The following is a 20,289-nucleotide window of genomic DNA, read 5'->3' on the forward strand; positions in this document are numbered from 1 at the left end:
TGTGTGTGTGTGTGTGTGTGTGTGTGTGTGTGTGTGTGTGTGTGTGTGTGTGTGTGTGTGTGTGTGTGTGTGTGTGTGTGTGTGTGTGTGTGTGTGTGTGTGTGTGTGTGTGTGTGTGTGTGTGTGTGTGTGTGTGTGTGTGTGTGTGTGTGTGTGTAAAAAAAAAAAAGTATGCAGATGACCAGCAACACAAGAAGGTTTTTTTTGGAAGAATGCGGCTCATTAACCCAGCTGTTTTTGGAACAGACGGATAAAATATTGAATTGTCGGGTTGAAAAAAAACAGCATACTTCAACTGATGAGTTCAGATTGCTCAGAGGCGAGGGTCAAATCACTGACATAGGTCAAAACCATCCTCTGTATGTCGGATGACCTATAGAGGCATTTCTTCTCTTTTCCAAACTAATGAGACATACTCACAGCCCTCCAGGTCCTTTATGTTGTTCACATCTTGTTTTCTAACCAGTAATCTGTGACAATTGGATGTGATTTGGGTAGAGATTTTGAAACCAACAATCATTTTCATTAGCAGTTATTTTTCTCTATTCGTTTGATATTTCATCGACTAAACAATGATTTCAATACAGATAAATGCATAGCTAGAATTGTTGAGTTGAGAAGTTCTAATGAGTCCGATTGTGTTTAGCTTTAAGTCGTAATGTGGAAACAACATCGATGCTTCAAAGAAGATTATTGTATTATTATTTAAGAAGTATTGTAAGTTATTCCTCAAAGCGTTCAAAAACTTGTTTATAGTAATATGATAACTCTTTATAAATCGCTTTTCATGCCTTGATGAGGCGTTCACATGAATTTACCCAGTAGAGAAACAACATTTCCAGTTATTCCAACAACACATTCAACCTAAGTTTCAGGGCCATTCGTTTTTCATTGAATCCTGCCGATAAAAGAAGAAGCAGACAGACAAATGGAGATGAAAACACACCATCCTTGGTGGAGGTCATGAATATTAGTATTGTTTAGTAGTGCCCTAATCCATAACCAAAGACATTCAATCAAATCCTCACTTTCAAATATTAGATAAAGCTAAATTGCCCTTTTTTTGCTTAATTGACTTGTTTAAGTTATGAAATGTTTTATATAAGGAACTGAAAATGACATCTGTGTTATCATTTCTTTCCCTTTTTGTATTTGTTTCTGTCAGGCATGATGCTGGGAGGTGGTTGTGGACAACAGCTGGCTCACTGGATCATACATGGCCGCCCTGAGAAGGATATGTACGGTTATGACATCAGGTACATCCAGTAGGCATTAGGATCATTTATAATGGGGGCTGCACCCTGTGTATTTTGTTAAGGGCCACTAAAGGATGGAGAGAGAGAGCAGGTGGCAGGTTAACCCTTTTGAAAATGTTGCTAATCATGTGAATGACACCCCGCCCCCCCCTTGAATCACCTGCAAGGCACATCAAATGCAGACTAAGCCTGTATTCAAACAAACAGTGATTAAAGTACGTTTCATACAGATGGCGCCACCCTACGAAGCAGAAACATGCTTTTAATAATCAGCTGAGCATTCTAGCAAAGGACAGCAGGAACCAGAATAAAAACGTTTTAATGAAATCGGAATGCGTGTGACTTCTAATGAGCGTTTCTCTCTTGAATTCGTCTCCCTCCCGTCTCAGGCGTTTCCATAACTCGCTGACAAACAACCCAAAGTGGATCAGAGAGAGGAGCCACGAGTCGTACGCTAAAAACTACTCTGTGGTGTTCCCGTTTGATGAGCCGCTGGCCAGCCGCAACATGAGGAAGGATCCTTTTCATCAGGTAAATGAACGCCTCAGCGGTGTGTATTGAAGAGTTCAAGGAAACATCCAGTTGTGTGTCTTTCCTTGTGCGATCTAATCAAGCTGCTTTCAACTGTGGTTTGATGAGTCATTTAAGTTGACTCACCTTGGGTTTGAAAGCAAATACATATTTTTCTCTTAACATGTTATAAATGATGCAAAAAAGGGATACTCTAACATTGACAATACTGAGCACTCAATAACTCCACTTTGTCTGTCCCTGTTATATTTGTAGACTGTTGTTTTTTTATTTATTTATATTGTGACTACACACAGTTTGTGTCTTTATTGGAAGAGTATCATTAGTCAAACACATTTAATTTTTTTCTCCTATTCTGGCTTATTTCCCCCGAGATGTTACAAAAACCATATTCATAAATAATGTTCCTCCATCTGGTAAACATTAAGTATAACCTTGGCTCTATTCTAACACTCTCAGTTAGGTAAGCACGGCTTTGACTTTCTGCGTAAAAGTGTAGGCAGAGCTGTGAATCTTTCAGGATTTACACCTTTTGGCTTGAACATAGCTGAGGGGGAATCTTTCTGGACCCATATTGACTAGGTTTCCTAACATAGATGAAACCTGCTTCACTCTCTAAGTCTTAGGAGCTTCTCTGCTGCCATATAACCTTCCTGGCATCTTCAATCTCTTCCTATATTTGTAGAGGTCGCATGACTCACCTCTTTTTCTCGTTTTCTTCTCAAGCCATTTATTCCTCTCTCTTTCCCCCATGCATCTACCCACGGCATTCAATTTTATTTCTCTCTGGTATTCTCTTTTTGACGTCCTCCAAAATCAGTTTTCTCTCCTATTCATCCTTCTATTCAGACTTAATGTCTGCTTCTCCCTCTCTCTCCTCTGGGATCGCCACTGTCTTTGTTCTCGCTCCAATTTGTGTTTTTGTTCGAGAAAAGAAGCGGTTACGGCATTTCCCTCCCTCTTCTGACCTCTTTAACCGCAGCATCTGATTGGATAATTGAGACAGTAATGAGGCGAAATCAATATAGTAACAATGCCACTGAACCCCAGGTTCTGCAGGCTTCAACAGTGCAGAGAACACATTGAATTGAGTTCATTTCAGCTGCAAATAGGATTGTAGAACTGAATGTACACTTTCATGTCTCTATCCTTTAATATTTTTGCCGAGCTCGTCTTGAAGCACTGTTGATGTAAGTGTTAAAAAGATATCATCTGTCAAACTGTGACCCCTTCTCGCTCGTTACTCTCAGTATGTTTATATGTGTCTCTCCTCCTGTCTTCTCTGCACAATTCTGGAGGCAAAAAGCTGATTCTGACTCTGGCAGACAGCAGTGTAACTTATCCCCTGCAGCTACACTTATTAATGCCATCCTTGCCAACATGAGTATAAATGATACACTTAGCTTCGGTTACCGGTTCTCGGATGTCTTTCTGCTTCCTTTCTCTCCTTAGCCAGACACAAACTCCTAATGGGCCTCGCCGCCATATTTTATGCATTAATGACCCACATACCCTTGCTTTCCTGTTCCAGACTTTATTTACCTGTTATTTAACTGTTGCGGTTTTCCCCCCCGCTTACGCATGAGGGCATTCTTTCAGAACGGATTACTGTCAAACAAATTGCATTAGTGATGCTGTCAATGTGTTTTGTAGATCATGCTTACTGCTTTCTTACAGCTTGTTTTATTAAGCTTCTCTGACACCTTTCATGCATAATCGACCAGATTTCCCAGAAGGTTCTTTAAGATGTTGTAAATAATGAGCACTAACATTACGTGATGTTGATTTTTATTTAAATGTTTTTCAGTAAGTAGATTGTGTCTTCATAAAAAGTGTTTGAATGTACTTCTGTTTTAGATTCATAACTGTGTGCTTTATTTTTTGAACTGATTTTAAAAACACATGTTGTACTTCAAAAGGATGGACTTAATTTGTATGATTGACAGCTCACAAGAACTTGAGATAAAACAGATGGACTGCTTTTTCTTAGAAAGCCTTACTTGCAGCATAATCCAAGTATTGCTGTCAAGGTCACTTTGTATCCCCTGTGTTTTCCAAAAGAGAGTACCATCTGTCTTGAGAGAATCACACCATTAACGTATGACGCGCGTGCAGGCAGCAATAGAAATACGTGAAAGATGTACCGTGGCCAGAGTTTGCTTCTGTGTTCCACTGCAGTTCAAACTTAATCATTACAAAAATGTGTAGGCCACATTTAATTGGTGATTTCCATTTGCAATAGCATTTGAAGATACTTTTGAACATAGAAATTGGTTAACACTTCAAATGCTCAACAGGTTGTCAGCATGCAGTGTTATATACAGGCATATCTTCCATCCTGTTGTACAACACTGTATCAGTATGACTCAATTTCTCACTATTACAGATCCCTCTAGCTAGCAATGAATATTTACATTTGCATAACAAGTGCCGGTTCAGGTATTATCATGTTATGTTCAGTATAATTATGACATCAGATCTTATGCTAGCCGGCTACAGTACAGAGCACTGAAAGGACACAAATAGTCGCTCTCAGGTAGACGGACTGTTGCTTGAAGGAGAGCATGCTCCCTGTGAGAGTGGGTTGGTCCAACCCTAGGCTGCCAGCCCATTAGACCCCTGCTAATCATTCGTCGAGGGCCATCACCTAGCAACTAGCCTTCCTGCTGTCGGAGTGCCTCAGATAAATGCAAGGGTGGCTGAGTAACTCAGAAAGAAAAATACAAGAAGTCTAATTATTATTTTTTAAATGAGCTTTTTGTTAAAGATACTCTCTCTTGCTCCTCATCACGGCGCCATGTATTGTGGGTAAGAGCTACTTAAGGAGTTTGATCCGCCAAGGGAGCTCTGCAAATAATGAGACTGTCTGCTTTTAGGAGGCAATTCGAGATTATTTCAGAAAACAAACAGGCCAGCTCTGACACTGCTGCTTCCACGTTTTCTCCACCTCGGTAGCACAGAGGGTAATTATAGCTCGGTGTGGGAAGTTTTGGCAAAAGACAGCTAGCTGCCTGCTAGGAGGAGAGCATAGCAGTACATACCTACCAACTGTGGGCGACTGTCAATTTTAACAAGGACGATGGGGAGCGCGGAAATATCTTGTTTTAACACTGGTCAAGAAATCAAGGATTAACAACTGTACTATATTTGTTGTGTTGTAATCAGTTAAAAGCTGCACTTCCTCATCATCATTGATTGTATATATTTTATCTTAAAGGTCCCCTATTATACTGTTTTTCATCAATATATTATAGGTCTCAGACATATACAAAACATGTCTCTGAAGTGTTTGGCTCCAAACACCAAACAGATCATTGTAGCATCCCATAATCCCCTCTGTTTCAGCCCTGTTTCAAAAGTGCTGATTCTCTGTCTGTGTCTTTAGATGAAAATAAGGAGCCACTCCCCTCTGAGAGAGATTTGGTTAAAAAGAACACAATGGTGCTCTAGGAGGAGATTCAGGTGATCAGGTGTGGGGGGGGGTTACCTTGGTTGGTTATTGGCTAATGGTTACACAAGCCAAAAAAGACCATTAAGTGGTCAAAATCTGATCAGCTCATTTTCAGACAGGTTTTTATATAAATGGATGAGAACAAAAAGAGAGCAAACATTTTTTCCTAAAACTTTCAGAATCCCTTTCCACAGAGGGGACACATGTTTATGTATAAAAGACATGAAAAAGTGGATTTTGCATAATAGGTGACCTTTAACATGGGATAAAATCAGTATGCGTAATGTGAAGGGTTGTAGTGTTTGAACTTTGAGTGCCTTTCAGCCCCACGGAGCGTTTTAGTGTCCTTCAGCTAAATGTTTTGGATCAATGTTACTCGTTGGTTATGTACCGATTCCCGATTTGTTAACGGTTGTATATATGTCAGCTGCATGTACTGATTTTAAGTCTTTGTATGTGTGTTGTTGTTTGTCCTAGGTGCTGACAGAGCAGGGCTGTGTGTTCCAGGAGAGGCACGGCTGGGAGAGACCTGGCTGGTTCAACAAAGATGGGGCCGCTGCTGTGAGACACTTTCACTGCACTCATTTATTGTACACAAGCATGTGCACGCTAATGATTTATTCACATCTGTGTATTGACATAGGCACTTGGAGAAACATAAACAATTAGGATGCAAATTCTCCCACAAGGCTTGCCAAAAACGGACGACAAAGAAACAGAATCTGGCTCACTGCTTTGTCCTCTGCTCACATGGAAACAGGGATGATTAATTAGCCTCTAACTGCTTGTTTGTCTGTTTCGAAGGTTAAAGACTACGATTACTATGGGGCTTATGACGTTAAGAAGAATGAAAACTACAAATACAACGAGTTGCTGGGCAAAGAGTACACCTTTGACTTCCCTCCGCATCATGAAGTGGTGAGATATCAAGCGTAAATGTGTGAAGATGAGTGTGATTCAGTAGAGTAATGTTTTTTGATTACATGACGCTTCCTTTTTTGATAAACGTGAATGGGTCAAAAAAGAAACTCATGGTCGCCAGATGAGTGTGAAGGCTCCCGTGAGAAAAGGGCACATGTGTCCTCATGGGAAACAATCATGATAGTGACGAGAGAATAGTCAGAAAGGCTATTGGTGCATCAAGTGCAAACAAACACATTAGCTCCACGCCACAGAAGGAAATTGGCAACCTTAACATCAGCACCACTCTGTTTTTCATTTAAAATCACAGTTGTAATGAAGTTTTCCTTCAAGGATCTAGCTTTAAAAATCTTTAAAAAGTCACGGACTGTTGATTAAATGTGTGTTGGATTTTTTCTTTTATGATTGCAGATTAAGAGTGAGTGCCTCACGTGCAGAAATGGCGTGGTGGTGTTCGACATGTCCTACTTTGGAAAGTTCTATCTGACTGGACCAGATGCCAAGAAGGCAGCTGATTGGCTGTTCACGGCTGATGTCAACAAGAAGTCGGGTCAGTGTGCTGCAGCGAGAACACACACACACACACACACACACACACACACACACACACACACACACACACACACACACACACCCACACCCACACCCACACCCACACACACACACACACACACACACACACACACACAGATGGGCGAAAGATTGACAGAATGAAAAGGGCAAATTCATGGAAGGAAGGACTTAAACAGATGCCAACTTCTTAGGAAAACAGTAATCTTTGACAAAATCTCAAATACAAAAAATATTAAATGCTTGTTTTTGGTTTTTGTAGCTGTTCCTGTTTTCTGCAATGACAGCTTTGTACGAATGGTAAAAATAGTTATGCGGATATTCTATTATTTCTCCACTTTTTCCTCCAATTTCTCACTTCAACCACTATCTGTTTTTATGCCTGAATAGGATACCTCTCCTCTGTGTTGACAGGGATGTCAGAAACTCAAGTTCTGAAAGAATGCCATGACAGATATATCTTTTAGTTTTAAAGTCTCTTTGTCTGGGATTGGAAAATGTCTTTCAAAGGTTCCACCACTAAAAGGAGACCTGCACATGCCACCCTACTTGTCATGGGGAGCACTTAACTTGTAAAAGCAGTTGTGTAATATCAAAACAAATTCAAAGGGAAAAAATTGTTCCAACAGTATTGTCCCCTGTCATGCAACAGTGTAGCGACATGGTTTAAATGGAATCTTTAATCATTTAAGTCTTCTTCTTTTTGAGCAAAAACTATTTCAAATGTAAATAAATACATTTGATGACTGAATTATGTCGTAATCTTATCTTTGTTATAATAGCAATTATTAAAGGGACCAAGAAAAACATAGGTATAAGAGGTGATTCCAGTTTTTAGCAAATTGATCAATAACATCATAACGTTATTCTGTGTCTCTACAGACACAATATAATCGGTTTCAATTTATGGATGTGAAGTTTTTGCCATTTTTCAATTTTAACTATTAAACTCAGCAGTGTACAGTTTTGAAAATACAGTAATAACCAATTTAATAGCATAACATATAAAAGGTAGACATACATTTATTAAATACAGCATTATTCACTCTCAAAGATAATAACCGCATATTCCCAATTTAGGAATATGCGGTCTATGGAAAAGTTTTTCATAAGCCACCGCTTTTCCATCTTAAATTACATCTTAAAAAGTGCATTCAATTGTTTGAGTAACCATTTCAGCTTGCACTGCTGCTGTTTATTTTCTGTAAACTGTTTTCATATTTTCTTTTGTGCTTACATCTAATACCACTTTGTTATCCTCCACTCATTATGCCATCTACTGTAGATCTCACCCCACCTACGAAGGTGGTTTTTCAAATGCTTTCTCAACATCTTAAATGACGCATCATTTGACCTTGCTTTCCCACTTACAGCAATCACAGTGGTCACACTTGCTCCGAGAATATTTAATGTCTCAGCGGGCCGACTTATGCTACGCTAACTAATTCACACAGCCTTTCCTTTAGTAGCAGTGACAGTTTACTTGTAACATCAATCATTTATTTCAATGAGTGATGACAGAGGGACAGACACACATTATCACATCACTGAAGATCTCGTTGGCCGTGGATGACGGGAATGTTATTATTTGTCTTCTGTAAATAAATACAGACTTCTACCATAAGTGAAATATTTCAGTCATGTTGTCTTTATGAATATGTTCATTAAGCTATGTAATCATGTTTCCTTGGTACTATTTCACAAAAAGGAAAAGGTTGAATTGTTGTGTATTTCTAAAGGCAGAGGTTTACAATTATTGCCCCTTTAAAGCAAGTTGTGAAAGAAGTAAAAGAACACTTGAGTTTATTAAAACATATTATATTCCTACTCAAAGGTGGGGGCGGGGGAAATGCAGACAAAAGGTCAGAAGCTGGTTAACTCACAAAGAATGGGTTACTGAAGATTGACCTAAAGTTCGGGTTTATTTTTCGTTTTGAGATTACGTTCTGTGAGACTGCACACTTTAAATTGGCCCACAATTTCTGCCAGAGGAATTCATTGTTTATTTGTGTGTTTTAGGCTCCACTGTGTATACCTGCATGCTGAATAAGGGAGGAGGGACGGAGGCTGACCTGACGGTGAGCAGACTGGAGCCTGGTGCCGCCAACATGCCCCTGGCCCCACAGTCCAATGGTGAGCCACAGTGTGTTTTCTCTGTGATACTGCTAGATCTGTTGCTCTCTCCATTGTTACAGTTTTCTCTTTATCATCACATCAGTGTTGTTTATTTTAATTTGAACAATTTATTTATCTGTTGTTGGAAGTATCTGTCATTGCATTGTATCCCATTTTGGATTTATGGTTCTTTAGCTCTGTTTAACGTATTGTTGTGTATTTATCCACCATTTTGCTCCTACCTGTATCTCTTTTGTTGTGTTTAATGCCATCTTATTTGTCATTGTACTTAAATTCCCTCTCCATTTTATAATGTGTTTTCTTATTTTTAAATCCCCTAAAATCTACAGTATGAACCTGTCTAAACTGAATAATACATGTGCAGAGAATATCACATTTCTGTGCTGAAAAAGGGCGATGCCTGTGCACTCTCCTAAAATCTGTGTTTCAAACACAGCTAGATTTGGTATGTCATAACATTGAAAGGCAATCGTTGTTGTGTAGCTGTTGACACAACATCGGCAAAGAAACAGGAAACCTTCAGCGCAGAGCAGTAGAGAGTTTACATCAATCAAATCTTTGACAGCAAACGTTGTAGTGTGGCCGGTTTTTGCATGTAAACCAGACCCTGAAGCTTCCTTCCAACAACTACCAAAACATCCCACTAGAGATACTTGGATATGTTTAAAACCAATAACTAAGTAAGCTACTGCAAGCAACAAGCTAACAAGCTAACCTACAACATAAGCAGGTAAAAAATGGTTATTACTTTCCACTCTGATACTGTTGCTTGTCGCAGATGTCTCAAAACGGAATCTTCTCCAGACATGTATTACTGAATCTCTCTGGAGTTCCCTCTTATGGAGAAACAGAGACCAAAACTTTCGGGAGCCGGTTGCAGAGCTCTGTGCTGCCATTTTGATGCTATCATCGTACTGTAGCACAAGTAGTGTTTGGGAGGGAGAGGCGAAATAAAGAGTAAAAAATAGATGTGGTCCCAACCCCTTTTTTTGGAAGCTATGTTCAACAAAATGTGTAACAGCAGAATATGCCATAGTATTTGTATTGTTGTTCTGTGTTTCTTCTGTCAGCCGTGTTTACTCCACTTAACCAATTTTAATGTATTTCCTGTCTTTGCTCCAGGTGATGTATACTACCTGGCCATTGGAGGAGGCGTGGCAGAACACAACTGGAACCACATCAGAACCGTTCTTCAGGATGAAGGCTTCAACTGCCAGCTAACGGACCACTCTGAGGACATGGGGATGATCAGCATCCAGGGACCCAAGAGGTGAGGAAACAAAAGAGTGATGGAAGACGGCTACGAATGAATGGAGACATTTTTATGATTCATGGATCCAGGTGAAGAAAAGGACAAAAGAAGAGGGTTGGAGAAGAGAGTAAAAGAATAGAAGGGTTATGATTCACATCCTAGACACAAGCAATTGTGAAACAGAAAGGAAGAGCTGAACGATCAATAAGAGGAAAGCGGGTTAAGTGCTCATTCTCGAGGCCATAGGCGTAAAGGTGAGAGGCAGTGTGCAGGGACGGAGGGTGATTGAAAACAGGAGACAGAAACATGGGGGTTAAAGAGTACTTCTGCCGCTTAATGGAGCCATTGGCTGCTTCCTGATGCTGTAAACCGTTCAAAGCTCATTTAAATCTATTTCTCATCTGGGTGAGTGGTAATGATAAAAATCAATGGCGCTCTATGTGTCAACAACAGTTTGCATCTTGGGTTAGAGGTTCATGGGCCTGACTCGTCAATATTTCACCTGAATCATGCTAACGCGAAAAGTTAAAGGCATGAGCAACTACATGGCAATGTTTGTCTATTAGTAAGTCACCTACTGTAGCAAAGATCTAATACTATCATTTGTATTAATTCGTTTTTTCAATTGCGGCATCATTTCATCTGCTGTAAAGAATTACTTTGTTCATTTTCTGTTGTTTACTCAAGGAAGAATTGAAAGAAATTCATACTGTCTGCTTTTATAGGAAAACAACTGGAACCAATTCTTTATAATCTATATCATTTATTTTTGTTTAAACCAGAAAAAACATTGTTCGGTTTATTTTTTCCAAAAGGCCATTAAGTTCCATATTATGACAATATTTGTCACTGCTAACTCTTACAGTTTTAGCTTAGGTTTATGTTTGTTTGTTTGTTTGTTTGTTTGTTTGTTTGTTTGTTTGTTTGTTTGTAGCCTTTATTTAACCAGGTAAAATCCCATTGAGATCAATGATCTCTTTTTCAAGGGAGATCTGCAGCACATTATGATTATAACCCTGAGTGGAATATCTTATCAACCATCCATCATTTTATGAATTGTAATACATTTGGTGATTGCTTAACTTCCCCTTCATTTGTCTAATACTCTGCGCTTCTCTGGGTTATGACCTTTAAAATGACTCAGCTTTATTTATTTTGTAATAACTTTTTCCTCATGACCAAAGAATTAATCCAGGAATATTATAGGATAACCATTATAGTAGACACTGGTGATGTTATCTTAGGCCTCTAATCCGTACACTCTACTGTTCTCTTCATGATATTAGTAATGAAAGGTAATCCTATAGAATCATATCTCTTATCCCCCATCCCTGCCATAAGGACTCCCCTGTGTTAACACTACAGTGATGACCTTCAAAGTATAAATGTCAAAAGCTCTGTTTACTGAATTTATATTACACCTGTGACATTTTACAGCCTGCTGATTTTACTGATGGAGGACAACCAGGGACTGTGATGTCTTTTCTCCATTTAACTTCAGTTTTTTAAATGAAACATAACCGAACATAAGACTCACAGTTTCCCTTTTACCCTCATCCATCCGAACCATCATCGATTGATTTATTTGTCAGGAGGAGAAATCTTGTTCTGTACGTGGGAAAACAGTACCTCACATTTGGACATGGGCTGTAGTCCAAGCTCGTCACTCTCTTCTTGCAGTTTTCCTTTTGTTGTACTCGGATAGCAAGCAGGGCCACCTTTTACCTCTGCCCGATCTCTGTCTCTGAACTCCTCGTCTATCTTTTCCCCCCCTCTCACCTCGTCTGCCCCCCCCCCCCCCCCTCCATGCACCCTGCGTCTTTGTTCTTCCCTCTCCCCAGCAGCAGGGTTAGGCCACACTGTTTTCTGTGTGGGCTATGTCGATTTCTTCTTCTCCTTGAGGCTTTTCTCTCATCTTCTGTTCTCCTCTGTTTCTTCACTGTCAGACACATGTCTCTGTAGATCTTATCCAGCTCTTTTTTAAATCTCTCTTCTCAATCGCCTATTCTCTGTGTCCTCTTTCCCTTTGTCAGATTGTTCTGTTACTCTTGCTCTTATTGCTTACGTCAAACCAGAAATCAGTGCGTCACTAGCAGCAGAAAGCCAATATATACTGTGTGTGTGTGTGTGTGTGTGTGTGTGTGTGTGTGTGTGTGTGTGATTATGACTTCTCACATGCTCATAAAAGGTTGATTATGTAGCTCATTAAGTTTTTCTGAACATCCAAAGTGCATTTAGCTTGTGAGTGTCTGTATTAAAATCAAATGTTTGCGTATATCAGTAATATAAACAAGATTAGCGTCTGTATTGCATCTCGTAATGAATCCCAGCTACCATGTTATTGTTTCTGCCACAAATGAGGATTTGCTAAAATCGACCCTCTAATGTTTGGGGTTTGTTTTCTAAGATAGCCAATTGATCTCTTTAAAGTTTGAGGAGATGGAAAATTGCTGCGTTAAAAAAAATTCATTTCTCCCCCAGAGAATTCCAATTCTCCGGAAGAAGGAGTATCTGGATTTGCAGCTTTTTGCTCGCACAGCTTGCAACAGGGTGCTCGTCTGTTGCCTTGTAATTATGAACCATATTGATAATATATTAAATCATGTGAGAGAAGACATATGTGTGTCTGTACTGTATGTATTCATAATCTGATTCACAGCTGAGAGCCACAGTTAAGTGGCAAGTCAGAGAAACAAATTGGTGGTTTGCTAGACTCCGGCTACACACACACACACATATACACACACATATACACACACACACACACACACACACACACACACACACACACACACACACACACACACACACACACACACACACACACACACACACACACACACACACACACACACACACCCGGTCACTGATTGCATATAGCTAATTGGCCTTGCTCTTGGTCCTGGGAGTTCAGTGAGTTACTCAAGGGAAGACAGAAACTGGAGAACAGCCCGAAGAGAATATTAGCCCGTGCATTATACAGTACTGGCTCACCCATGCATATATGCAAGAAAGGTTTTATTCACATACGAACGTCCCCGTTTCTACATCCAACTATGAACACATCAATTGCTGTAGGAACAAAAGTAGGACGCCCCCACACAGATACACAAGCATGTACATCACACGCAAGCATAACCTGGACCTCCTCCCCAAATATCTTCAGCCTTGGCTTCATGCCACACTGTTTCAAAAATATTGCCTGTATACCTGCCCACTCACAAACACACACACGCAGCATAGGAAGCTAAACTTAGTGTTTCTTTCTGTTGACTCATCTTTATGTAATATTCATTCTTGGTGTGTTTGTGGGAGAGGGGAAAATGGTTCTATAGCAAATATAATAAGTGTTGGTTTTTTTTGCTTTCTTGAACATCTGATATTTGAGTAAGCAAATCTAGTATCTTTCTCCACAGCAGTTGCACAGGTGCCGGTGCTAAATATTTTTGACTGAGCATCTCTGTTTCTGTGTTTCTCTGTATGTGCAGTCGAGAGGTGCTGCAGGAGGTGTTGGACGCCGACCTGAGCAACGAAGCTTTCCCCTTCTCCACCCACAAAGTTGTCAGTGCAGCAGGGCATCAGGTGAACACACACACATTAAGTGAGCTGAAATCTGAAACTATGTGCATGCATGTGTGTGATGAATGTCTGTCCTGACCTTTCTTTTCTAACCCTCACTGCCTTCTATCTCTTTCTACTTCCTCCCCTCAGGTCCAATAACTCCAAACTCATAAATAGAGTAACTGCACAGCTGTTTACAAGCACTTGGAAAACCATATATTTATACTTTATTCGGTTTTCCAAACAGTTGGGGGAACGGTCCAATAAGCCAAATTAATACTGGCAACAACCTCCCGTTAAATGACGCTCTATATGTGCGAAGGGGCGAGTAAAGCATTTGCTTCTGGCTGCGAAGCAAATTCTAATGGAGATGTCTTAACTACAACCAAAGGCAATATATGGTTGACCCCACTTCTTACTCAGAATCACAAGAATCAGAAACAGGTATATTAACACATACGAGTAATTTGACTTGCTGTTGTGCTGCAACAAAACAAAAATGTAAAACACAGATAGAAAACTATTTTAAGAAAACTATAAAAATGTAAAAAATATATATTCCTGCACAGTTACTGCATTCAGCATTCTACGAAAATGAACGAAGGCATACAACAAATATTTGTTTGTGTACTGTTTGGCCTTAAACTGAGAATTTCTTTGCCAGCCACCATGTTGGAAACAGTCCAGCCAAAAGCAAGCAGTTTGGCTCCAGCATGCGGTGGTCACTCACTAGCATGCATACACCATCAGGTGCTGTAAGGTACTGAAGCCTTGGCCGCTCAGTTTGACCTCCACATTGTTCCTGGCCTTGGATCAAACGGAGCATGTAGTACCGGCCCATGCAGCGACGCATATGTCGACACACATTCGCTCTGTCTTAGTTGCTTTTGAATACATTTTTCAACGCTCCGGTGATTGCAGTCAGCATCTTCTCACAGCTCTGCAGAAGTGTTAGTGTGCACGCGTGTGTGCGCTGCTTGTGCTGTGTTCCAGCTGGTTGCTGGCTTCGTCCGGGTGACATTTTAATGGCTGCACTCCTGCGAGAGTAGAGCGCTCTTTCTCTCTCTCTCTCACCCTCTGCCCCATGCCCCCCTCGTATCTCATTAGACTCTCTCTCCTCCCAGTTGATGCAGTGTGCTGGCATGCGTGTTCGGTGATTAATTCATGTTTGTATGCAATATTTTACTTGTGTCTGTGCTCTGAGTCTATATTTCATGTTTGCCTGGTAGATGTATGTGCATAGGGTTTGCGTGAGTTTATCGACTGTGTATCTGGCGGAGAGTTTTTTGTTGCGTGGGCCTACATGTACTGTCCTCCCCAGAGTTTCATGGCGTACATATGGGGCCCAGGGTGATCCCTGGCTGGCCAGATGGCCTGGCTGTCACAGCACCCACTGGGGAAACTGTTGGAGAGTTTTCTCTCTTTTTCTCACTCCCTCCCACATTTTCTCGCTCGCTTCCTTTCCTTTTTTTTCTTAAGCATTCCTACTTGTTTTAAATAAATAATTTTGCATCCTAATCATTCTGGTATCCTTGAACCTAGGTGTTATTCTCAGTGTTTGTATTGTGATTATATATGCCTGACACAGAAGTCATCTTCAACTCTTGAGAAAAGATTAAGCACTCCCATGGAAATCCACACAGCTGTTGTTGCAAACTGCATGACATAGTGGATTATTTTCTATTCACTAAAGTCAAGTTTCAGCCTGCCTTTGATTCAACGTTAGTGAGTCCTATAGATGTAGGAGAAACACAAGGAAGTCGTTTTTGTTTCAGAAGTGCAAAAACAAAAAGACAAGATACTCTCTCCTAATTGATTGCTTCCATAAGTTAATTGCAGTATCTTCAGCTATTTCCATCCTTTTTGTAGTTTACTTGTAGTTTTAAATACACCATTTTGCATTGTTATATATTACATTTAGTAGTTTTGGGGGAAAGCTTTGCCGTATTTAACACTGTTTGTGCTGCATTCTTCAAAACTCTACAATGGAAGTGTTGAGTAAAATGTTTCCATGCCAAATATTCACAATGGAGTAGTTTTTGATGATAACATTCATCCTTTTTCTTTTTTGATCTGTAGCATTTACTTTTCTTCCTTCTCAGCTGTATTGTTCATTATCTGGTACACCTTTTCCCGCCTCTCAGGCCCTGCCAACTTCCCTGCTCTTTCTGTTTGTATTCTGTTTTCCCTGTCACCTCCATCCCCCTTAGTCACTGCAGTCATTTCCACCTTTTATCCCCATAAAGGTCTTTTTTACGATTCAACCTAATTGGACATTCAATTCTAAAGGGAGATTACACTTTCAATGTGTTTGAACCTTATCTTATCCTTGCATCTTTTTCTATTCTATTCCATGTATTCTATCCTGATGTATTGACTTTCTCTCTCCAGTTGCTGCACATGGTGGCTGCTGTTTATATTAAGATTCATTACCGGTAGATCTGCTCATTTAAAAGTAGCGTGTGTGTGTGTGTGTGTGTGTGTGTGTGTGTGTGTCTGAACACAAGCAAAGGCATGACAGCCTCTACCAGCCTCTCTCCATCTCTCTAAGCCTCCTCTCTCTGGTCCAGGTGCGGGCGATGCGTCTGTCGTTTGTCGGAGAGCTCGGCTGGGAGCTGCACATACCCAAAGACTCTTGCCTTCCGGTCTACCATGCTGTCATGGCTGCTGGGGCAAAGCACGGCATCATCAACTCAGGCTACAGGGCCATAGACTCACTCAGCATAGAGAAAGGTAACTATTTAAATAAATCACTAACCCCTAAAATAACAGTCCCTTGGTGCCTCTCATCCCTAATGTCTACCTTTTCCCCCTAATAATCAGGCTACAGGCATTGGCACGCAGACCTTCGCCCCGATGACACACCCCTTGAGTCAGGGTTAGGCTTCACCTGCAAAATGAAGAGCTCCATCCCATTCCAGGGCCGCGATAGGCTGGAGAAACAGAAGGAGGAGGGGCTGAGGAGGCGCATCGTCTGCTTCACCATTGATGAGTAAGTAAAGACTGAGATTATATGCTACTAGGAATTAAATTATCTTTACAACAATCGCACATTTGAGCACTGACGTAAAAAAAAAAAGTTAAAATAAAGCTTCCTGCAGCCACTTAGACTTCCTCCATAAATATATTTCTTAACATAAGCCTAAAATAACTTAAAGAATTGTCTTACTTTACTTACTAATACATTTAACAAATGTGCAGTGATACTGATTTTGAAGAAGACCATGTGTACGGGTATATTGTGTGTCAGGATGGAGATGCAGTTTAATTTAATATTTATAGAGTTTCCCTTCTGTGGTTTCTGTTTTAAGACATTTAACACTCTGCAAATAATTTTATTCCATTAGATCTTTGTCCGAAAAAAACATTAACCATTCAAAATGTTCCACTTGGTTCAGACGCTAGAATGCAATTATACCAAATCACGGTTCGGTTGATATTCATTTTTAATCTTCAGCTGGAGGTTTACACTCTCGAATGAGTTGTGGGAAGACAAATCTTACAAACGCATGATGGTCAAACAAAAACAAATGTTTTCCCTCTGATCTTGAGGAGATTTTCTGAGATGAAAACATTGCTTTCTTTACGAGAGAGACTTTTTATCAAAGTGGGCACATTCTGTTTGGTCCCGACAGATATAATTAGTGTGAATATGCGTATTATAATAGTATTTGTATAAGAGGGATTTTGTGTATGTGTGTGCATGAGCGAGTCAGTGTTGGAATCAGATAAAATTAATTGTGTTTTTAAAGAAACATTCCAACATGACAATAAATTAGCTGAGTGTTAAAAATGAATGTGTATTTGTTTGACTGTTAAACACTCTCCTCCTCTGTCTCTCCCTCAGGAAAGTACCCATGTTTGGTTTGGAAGCAGTTCACCGTAACGGCACTCCTGTTGGTCACCTACGTCGTTCAGACTATGGCTTCTTTATCGACAAAACTATCGGATATGGATATATCCGCAACCCTGATGGAGGAGTGGTAAAGACCTTAAACACACAACACATGAACATATACATACACATTGTACACACTGTTTACCTATCATCACTTCCTTTTTTATGTTTTATGCCGTTGTTTTTTGGGCTTATTTAATGTATTTTTACTTAATTTTCTTCAAAAAACATTATGTCAGTATTGTGAGATAATCCCATTTGAACACAATTCTAGGTTTTGAGTAGAAGTGTGCATAGAAATCCTGACAACAGAACTGATTTATGTCAAGCATTAAGAAACAAATTCTAGAAATCCTTTTTTTAAGATTGAGGACTGATTCTTTTATCAATAATAGCCTGCGACTGAATCATAAGTGTTATCGGCCAGCATACAGGTTTTTTTTGTGTGTTTCTCTCATTAATAATACAGACGCATACAAAATAACAGCAGGAAGAGAGAAACACAAAGTTATTGGTGGAAGTGGTGTGCTCCAAGGCAAAGCACCTATTTTAGTTCATTAAACAGAACAATCCTTAGTTTTTTTGGCTTTATATAGATCCGTATCTACAATTCTGTGCTCATGGACGCACAACGTTAGACACACACTGCGTTGCGAGCACATCTGTGTGATCGAATGTGTGCCCTTGTGTGTGCTCATTTGGTTAATATCCATCCTTGAGTCGTGACCAGCAGTACAAAACAAAGCGGAATGACTCCTGGCTTTGACGAGCACTACAGTTTGGAGATGCACTCACTCGAATGCAGACATGTGTGCACACACACACACACACACACACACACACACACACACACACACACACACACACACACACACACACACACACACACACACACACACACACACACACACACACACACACACACACACACACACACACACACACACACACACACACACACACACACACACACACACACACACACACACACACACACACACACACACACACACACACACAGTCAGACAGGTCTGAGCGATCTAGTGTCCTGTCACTCAGGATTGCAGAGCACATCCCCTTCAATCACATCACTGACTTCAACAGAAGTAACTTTGTAAGAGTCTTCTTTCATTAAACAGACCCATGTATAGAGAACAATATAAATGTCTGCTCTCCACGGTACGCTTGATCGCTCTCTTCTCTCTTTCCTTGCTTCCTACCGTATTCTTTTTTTAATTCACTGTTTCACTGCTTTGTGGTATTAAGGCAGTGGGTACACCATTAAAATGTATCAAAATATTTCACTGGCTGTCAGACTGAGTTCTGTACATGCATCAGTGGTTTGACAAGTGAATGTACTCCTTGAAAACAAAGCAGTTATACTTCTATGCCTGTGTGCAGAATGCCATCAAATAATGCCTAGCAAGATGGAGTATGAAGGTAATTCATTTAAGTTACAGCCCAAAAGCAGTTTAACGTCTTTAAAGAGGCCCTATTATGCTTTTGGGAGGTTTCCATTTCCTCTAGCGTGTTGTATAGGTGTTTGGTGCATGTCAATGGTCTGCCCCCCCCCTGCCTGAAACGCCTCGATTGGACTCCTTTGTTTAATTCCAAAATACAATGACATCACTATGTAACACGTGCGCTTCAATTGGCTAGCGCTCCAACAAACTGTACGTGATTAAGTTGTGGGACTAAGCGGTTGACAAATCCCAACAGAGCCGGCCAGCTAACCAATCAGAGCTGAGGGTGAAAAGAGATGCTGCAGCACACATTAAAGTGTGAAAACACGTCACAGTAGAGACACAAAATAGAAATATGAACCTAAAGATTAGCACAATAGGGACCCTTTAATTGTTTTCGTTTTTTATTTGAGCGCTCAAACGTGGCAGAAATAATATTTGTAAATCCTTCTGTGTTAATGTATTCATTATGATACTGTTCTGAAAATGCCAGTGGGAATTGCATTATCCTTAACAACTTGGACTGGGCTTTGAAAATTACAGTAGAAGACTCTGACCTGCAAGTTTTCATATACATGTCTGCAACAGGTGCTTTGAATAATTTGGACCCGCACACTGTTATTTCATTGTGTGGTAATAGGAGCACCTGGCTAGAGCTTTGGATTTAAATATACTGTGGAGTCACTTTAGAAACCTGGGGGCATTCATCTTTGAAAGTGCTGCATGGTTGCTTTTAAGAATCATGGTCTAAATGCAGCCAAATTCAGGTAAATAATGGATCTGGCAAGTGTGTGTAACACTTCACCATTCCAAGTGAGACAAGGGCATCAACGCCATTCCTGGAACATGGAAGTAGTTGAAATTAAATGGTGATGAGAGAGAGAGAGAGCTCTTTTATGTGTGTGTGCTGCGGCAGGGAGGGAGAAGGGAGTCAGTCTGTGAAAATGTGCTCTTACTGTGGGTTACGAGGATCTGACATTGACTCATGAGTGACTGGATTGCTTTCAGCGTTTTATAACTCCAGCGCCGTTCTCTTCTGTCAGATACGACTGCTGTGAAATTGTCTGCTCTGGAGTTCTCCGTCAGCTGGGAGAAGTCCATCTTTTTTTTTTACTAAGAGCGTGGATTAATTGGTCGTCTCATTTCCTCTCTGTTTTAATCTCCGTCATCCTCCTCATCTATATCAAATGTAAATTCCCTCCCCACCTCATATTTCCATGCTCTGATCTCTCTCTTCCTTTCTTTATCAG

General features: G+C 40.3%; 1 protein-coding gene across 3 annotated transcripts in view; it reads left to right on the plus strand.

Moving 5' to 3' along the window:
• Positions 1-20,289, plus strand: part of sardh (sarcosine dehydrogenase) — a 39,656-nt gene that overhangs the window by 17,088 nt on the left and 2,279 nt on the right. For all 3 annotated transcript variants that reach the window (XM_079658375.1, XM_079658376.1, XM_079658374.1), the window contains exons 11-21: positions 1,166-1,256; positions 1,646-1,787; positions 5,716-5,799; positions 6,043-6,156; positions 6,571-6,709; positions 8,749-8,862; positions 9,988-10,135; positions 13,606-13,699; positions 16,249-16,411; positions 16,502-16,670; positions 17,526-17,661. In XM_079658375.1, coding sequence (XP_079514501.1) covers positions 1,166-1,256; positions 1,646-1,787; positions 5,716-5,799; positions 6,043-6,156; positions 6,571-6,709; positions 8,749-8,862; positions 9,988-10,135; positions 13,606-13,699; positions 16,249-16,411; positions 16,502-16,670; positions 17,526-17,661 — 1,394 coding nt within the window. The remainder of the gene's footprint in view (positions 1-1,165; positions 1,257-1,645; positions 1,788-5,715; positions 5,800-6,042; positions 6,157-6,570; positions 6,710-8,748; positions 8,863-9,987; positions 10,136-13,605; positions 13,700-16,248; positions 16,412-16,501; positions 16,671-17,525; positions 17,662-20,289) is intronic.

Source organism: Notothenia rossii (assembly GCF_949606895.1).
Source record: "Notothenia rossii genome assembly, chromosome: 11".
NCBI classification, from domain to species: domain Eukaryota; kingdom Metazoa; phylum Chordata; class Actinopteri; order Perciformes; family Nototheniidae; genus Notothenia; species Notothenia rossii.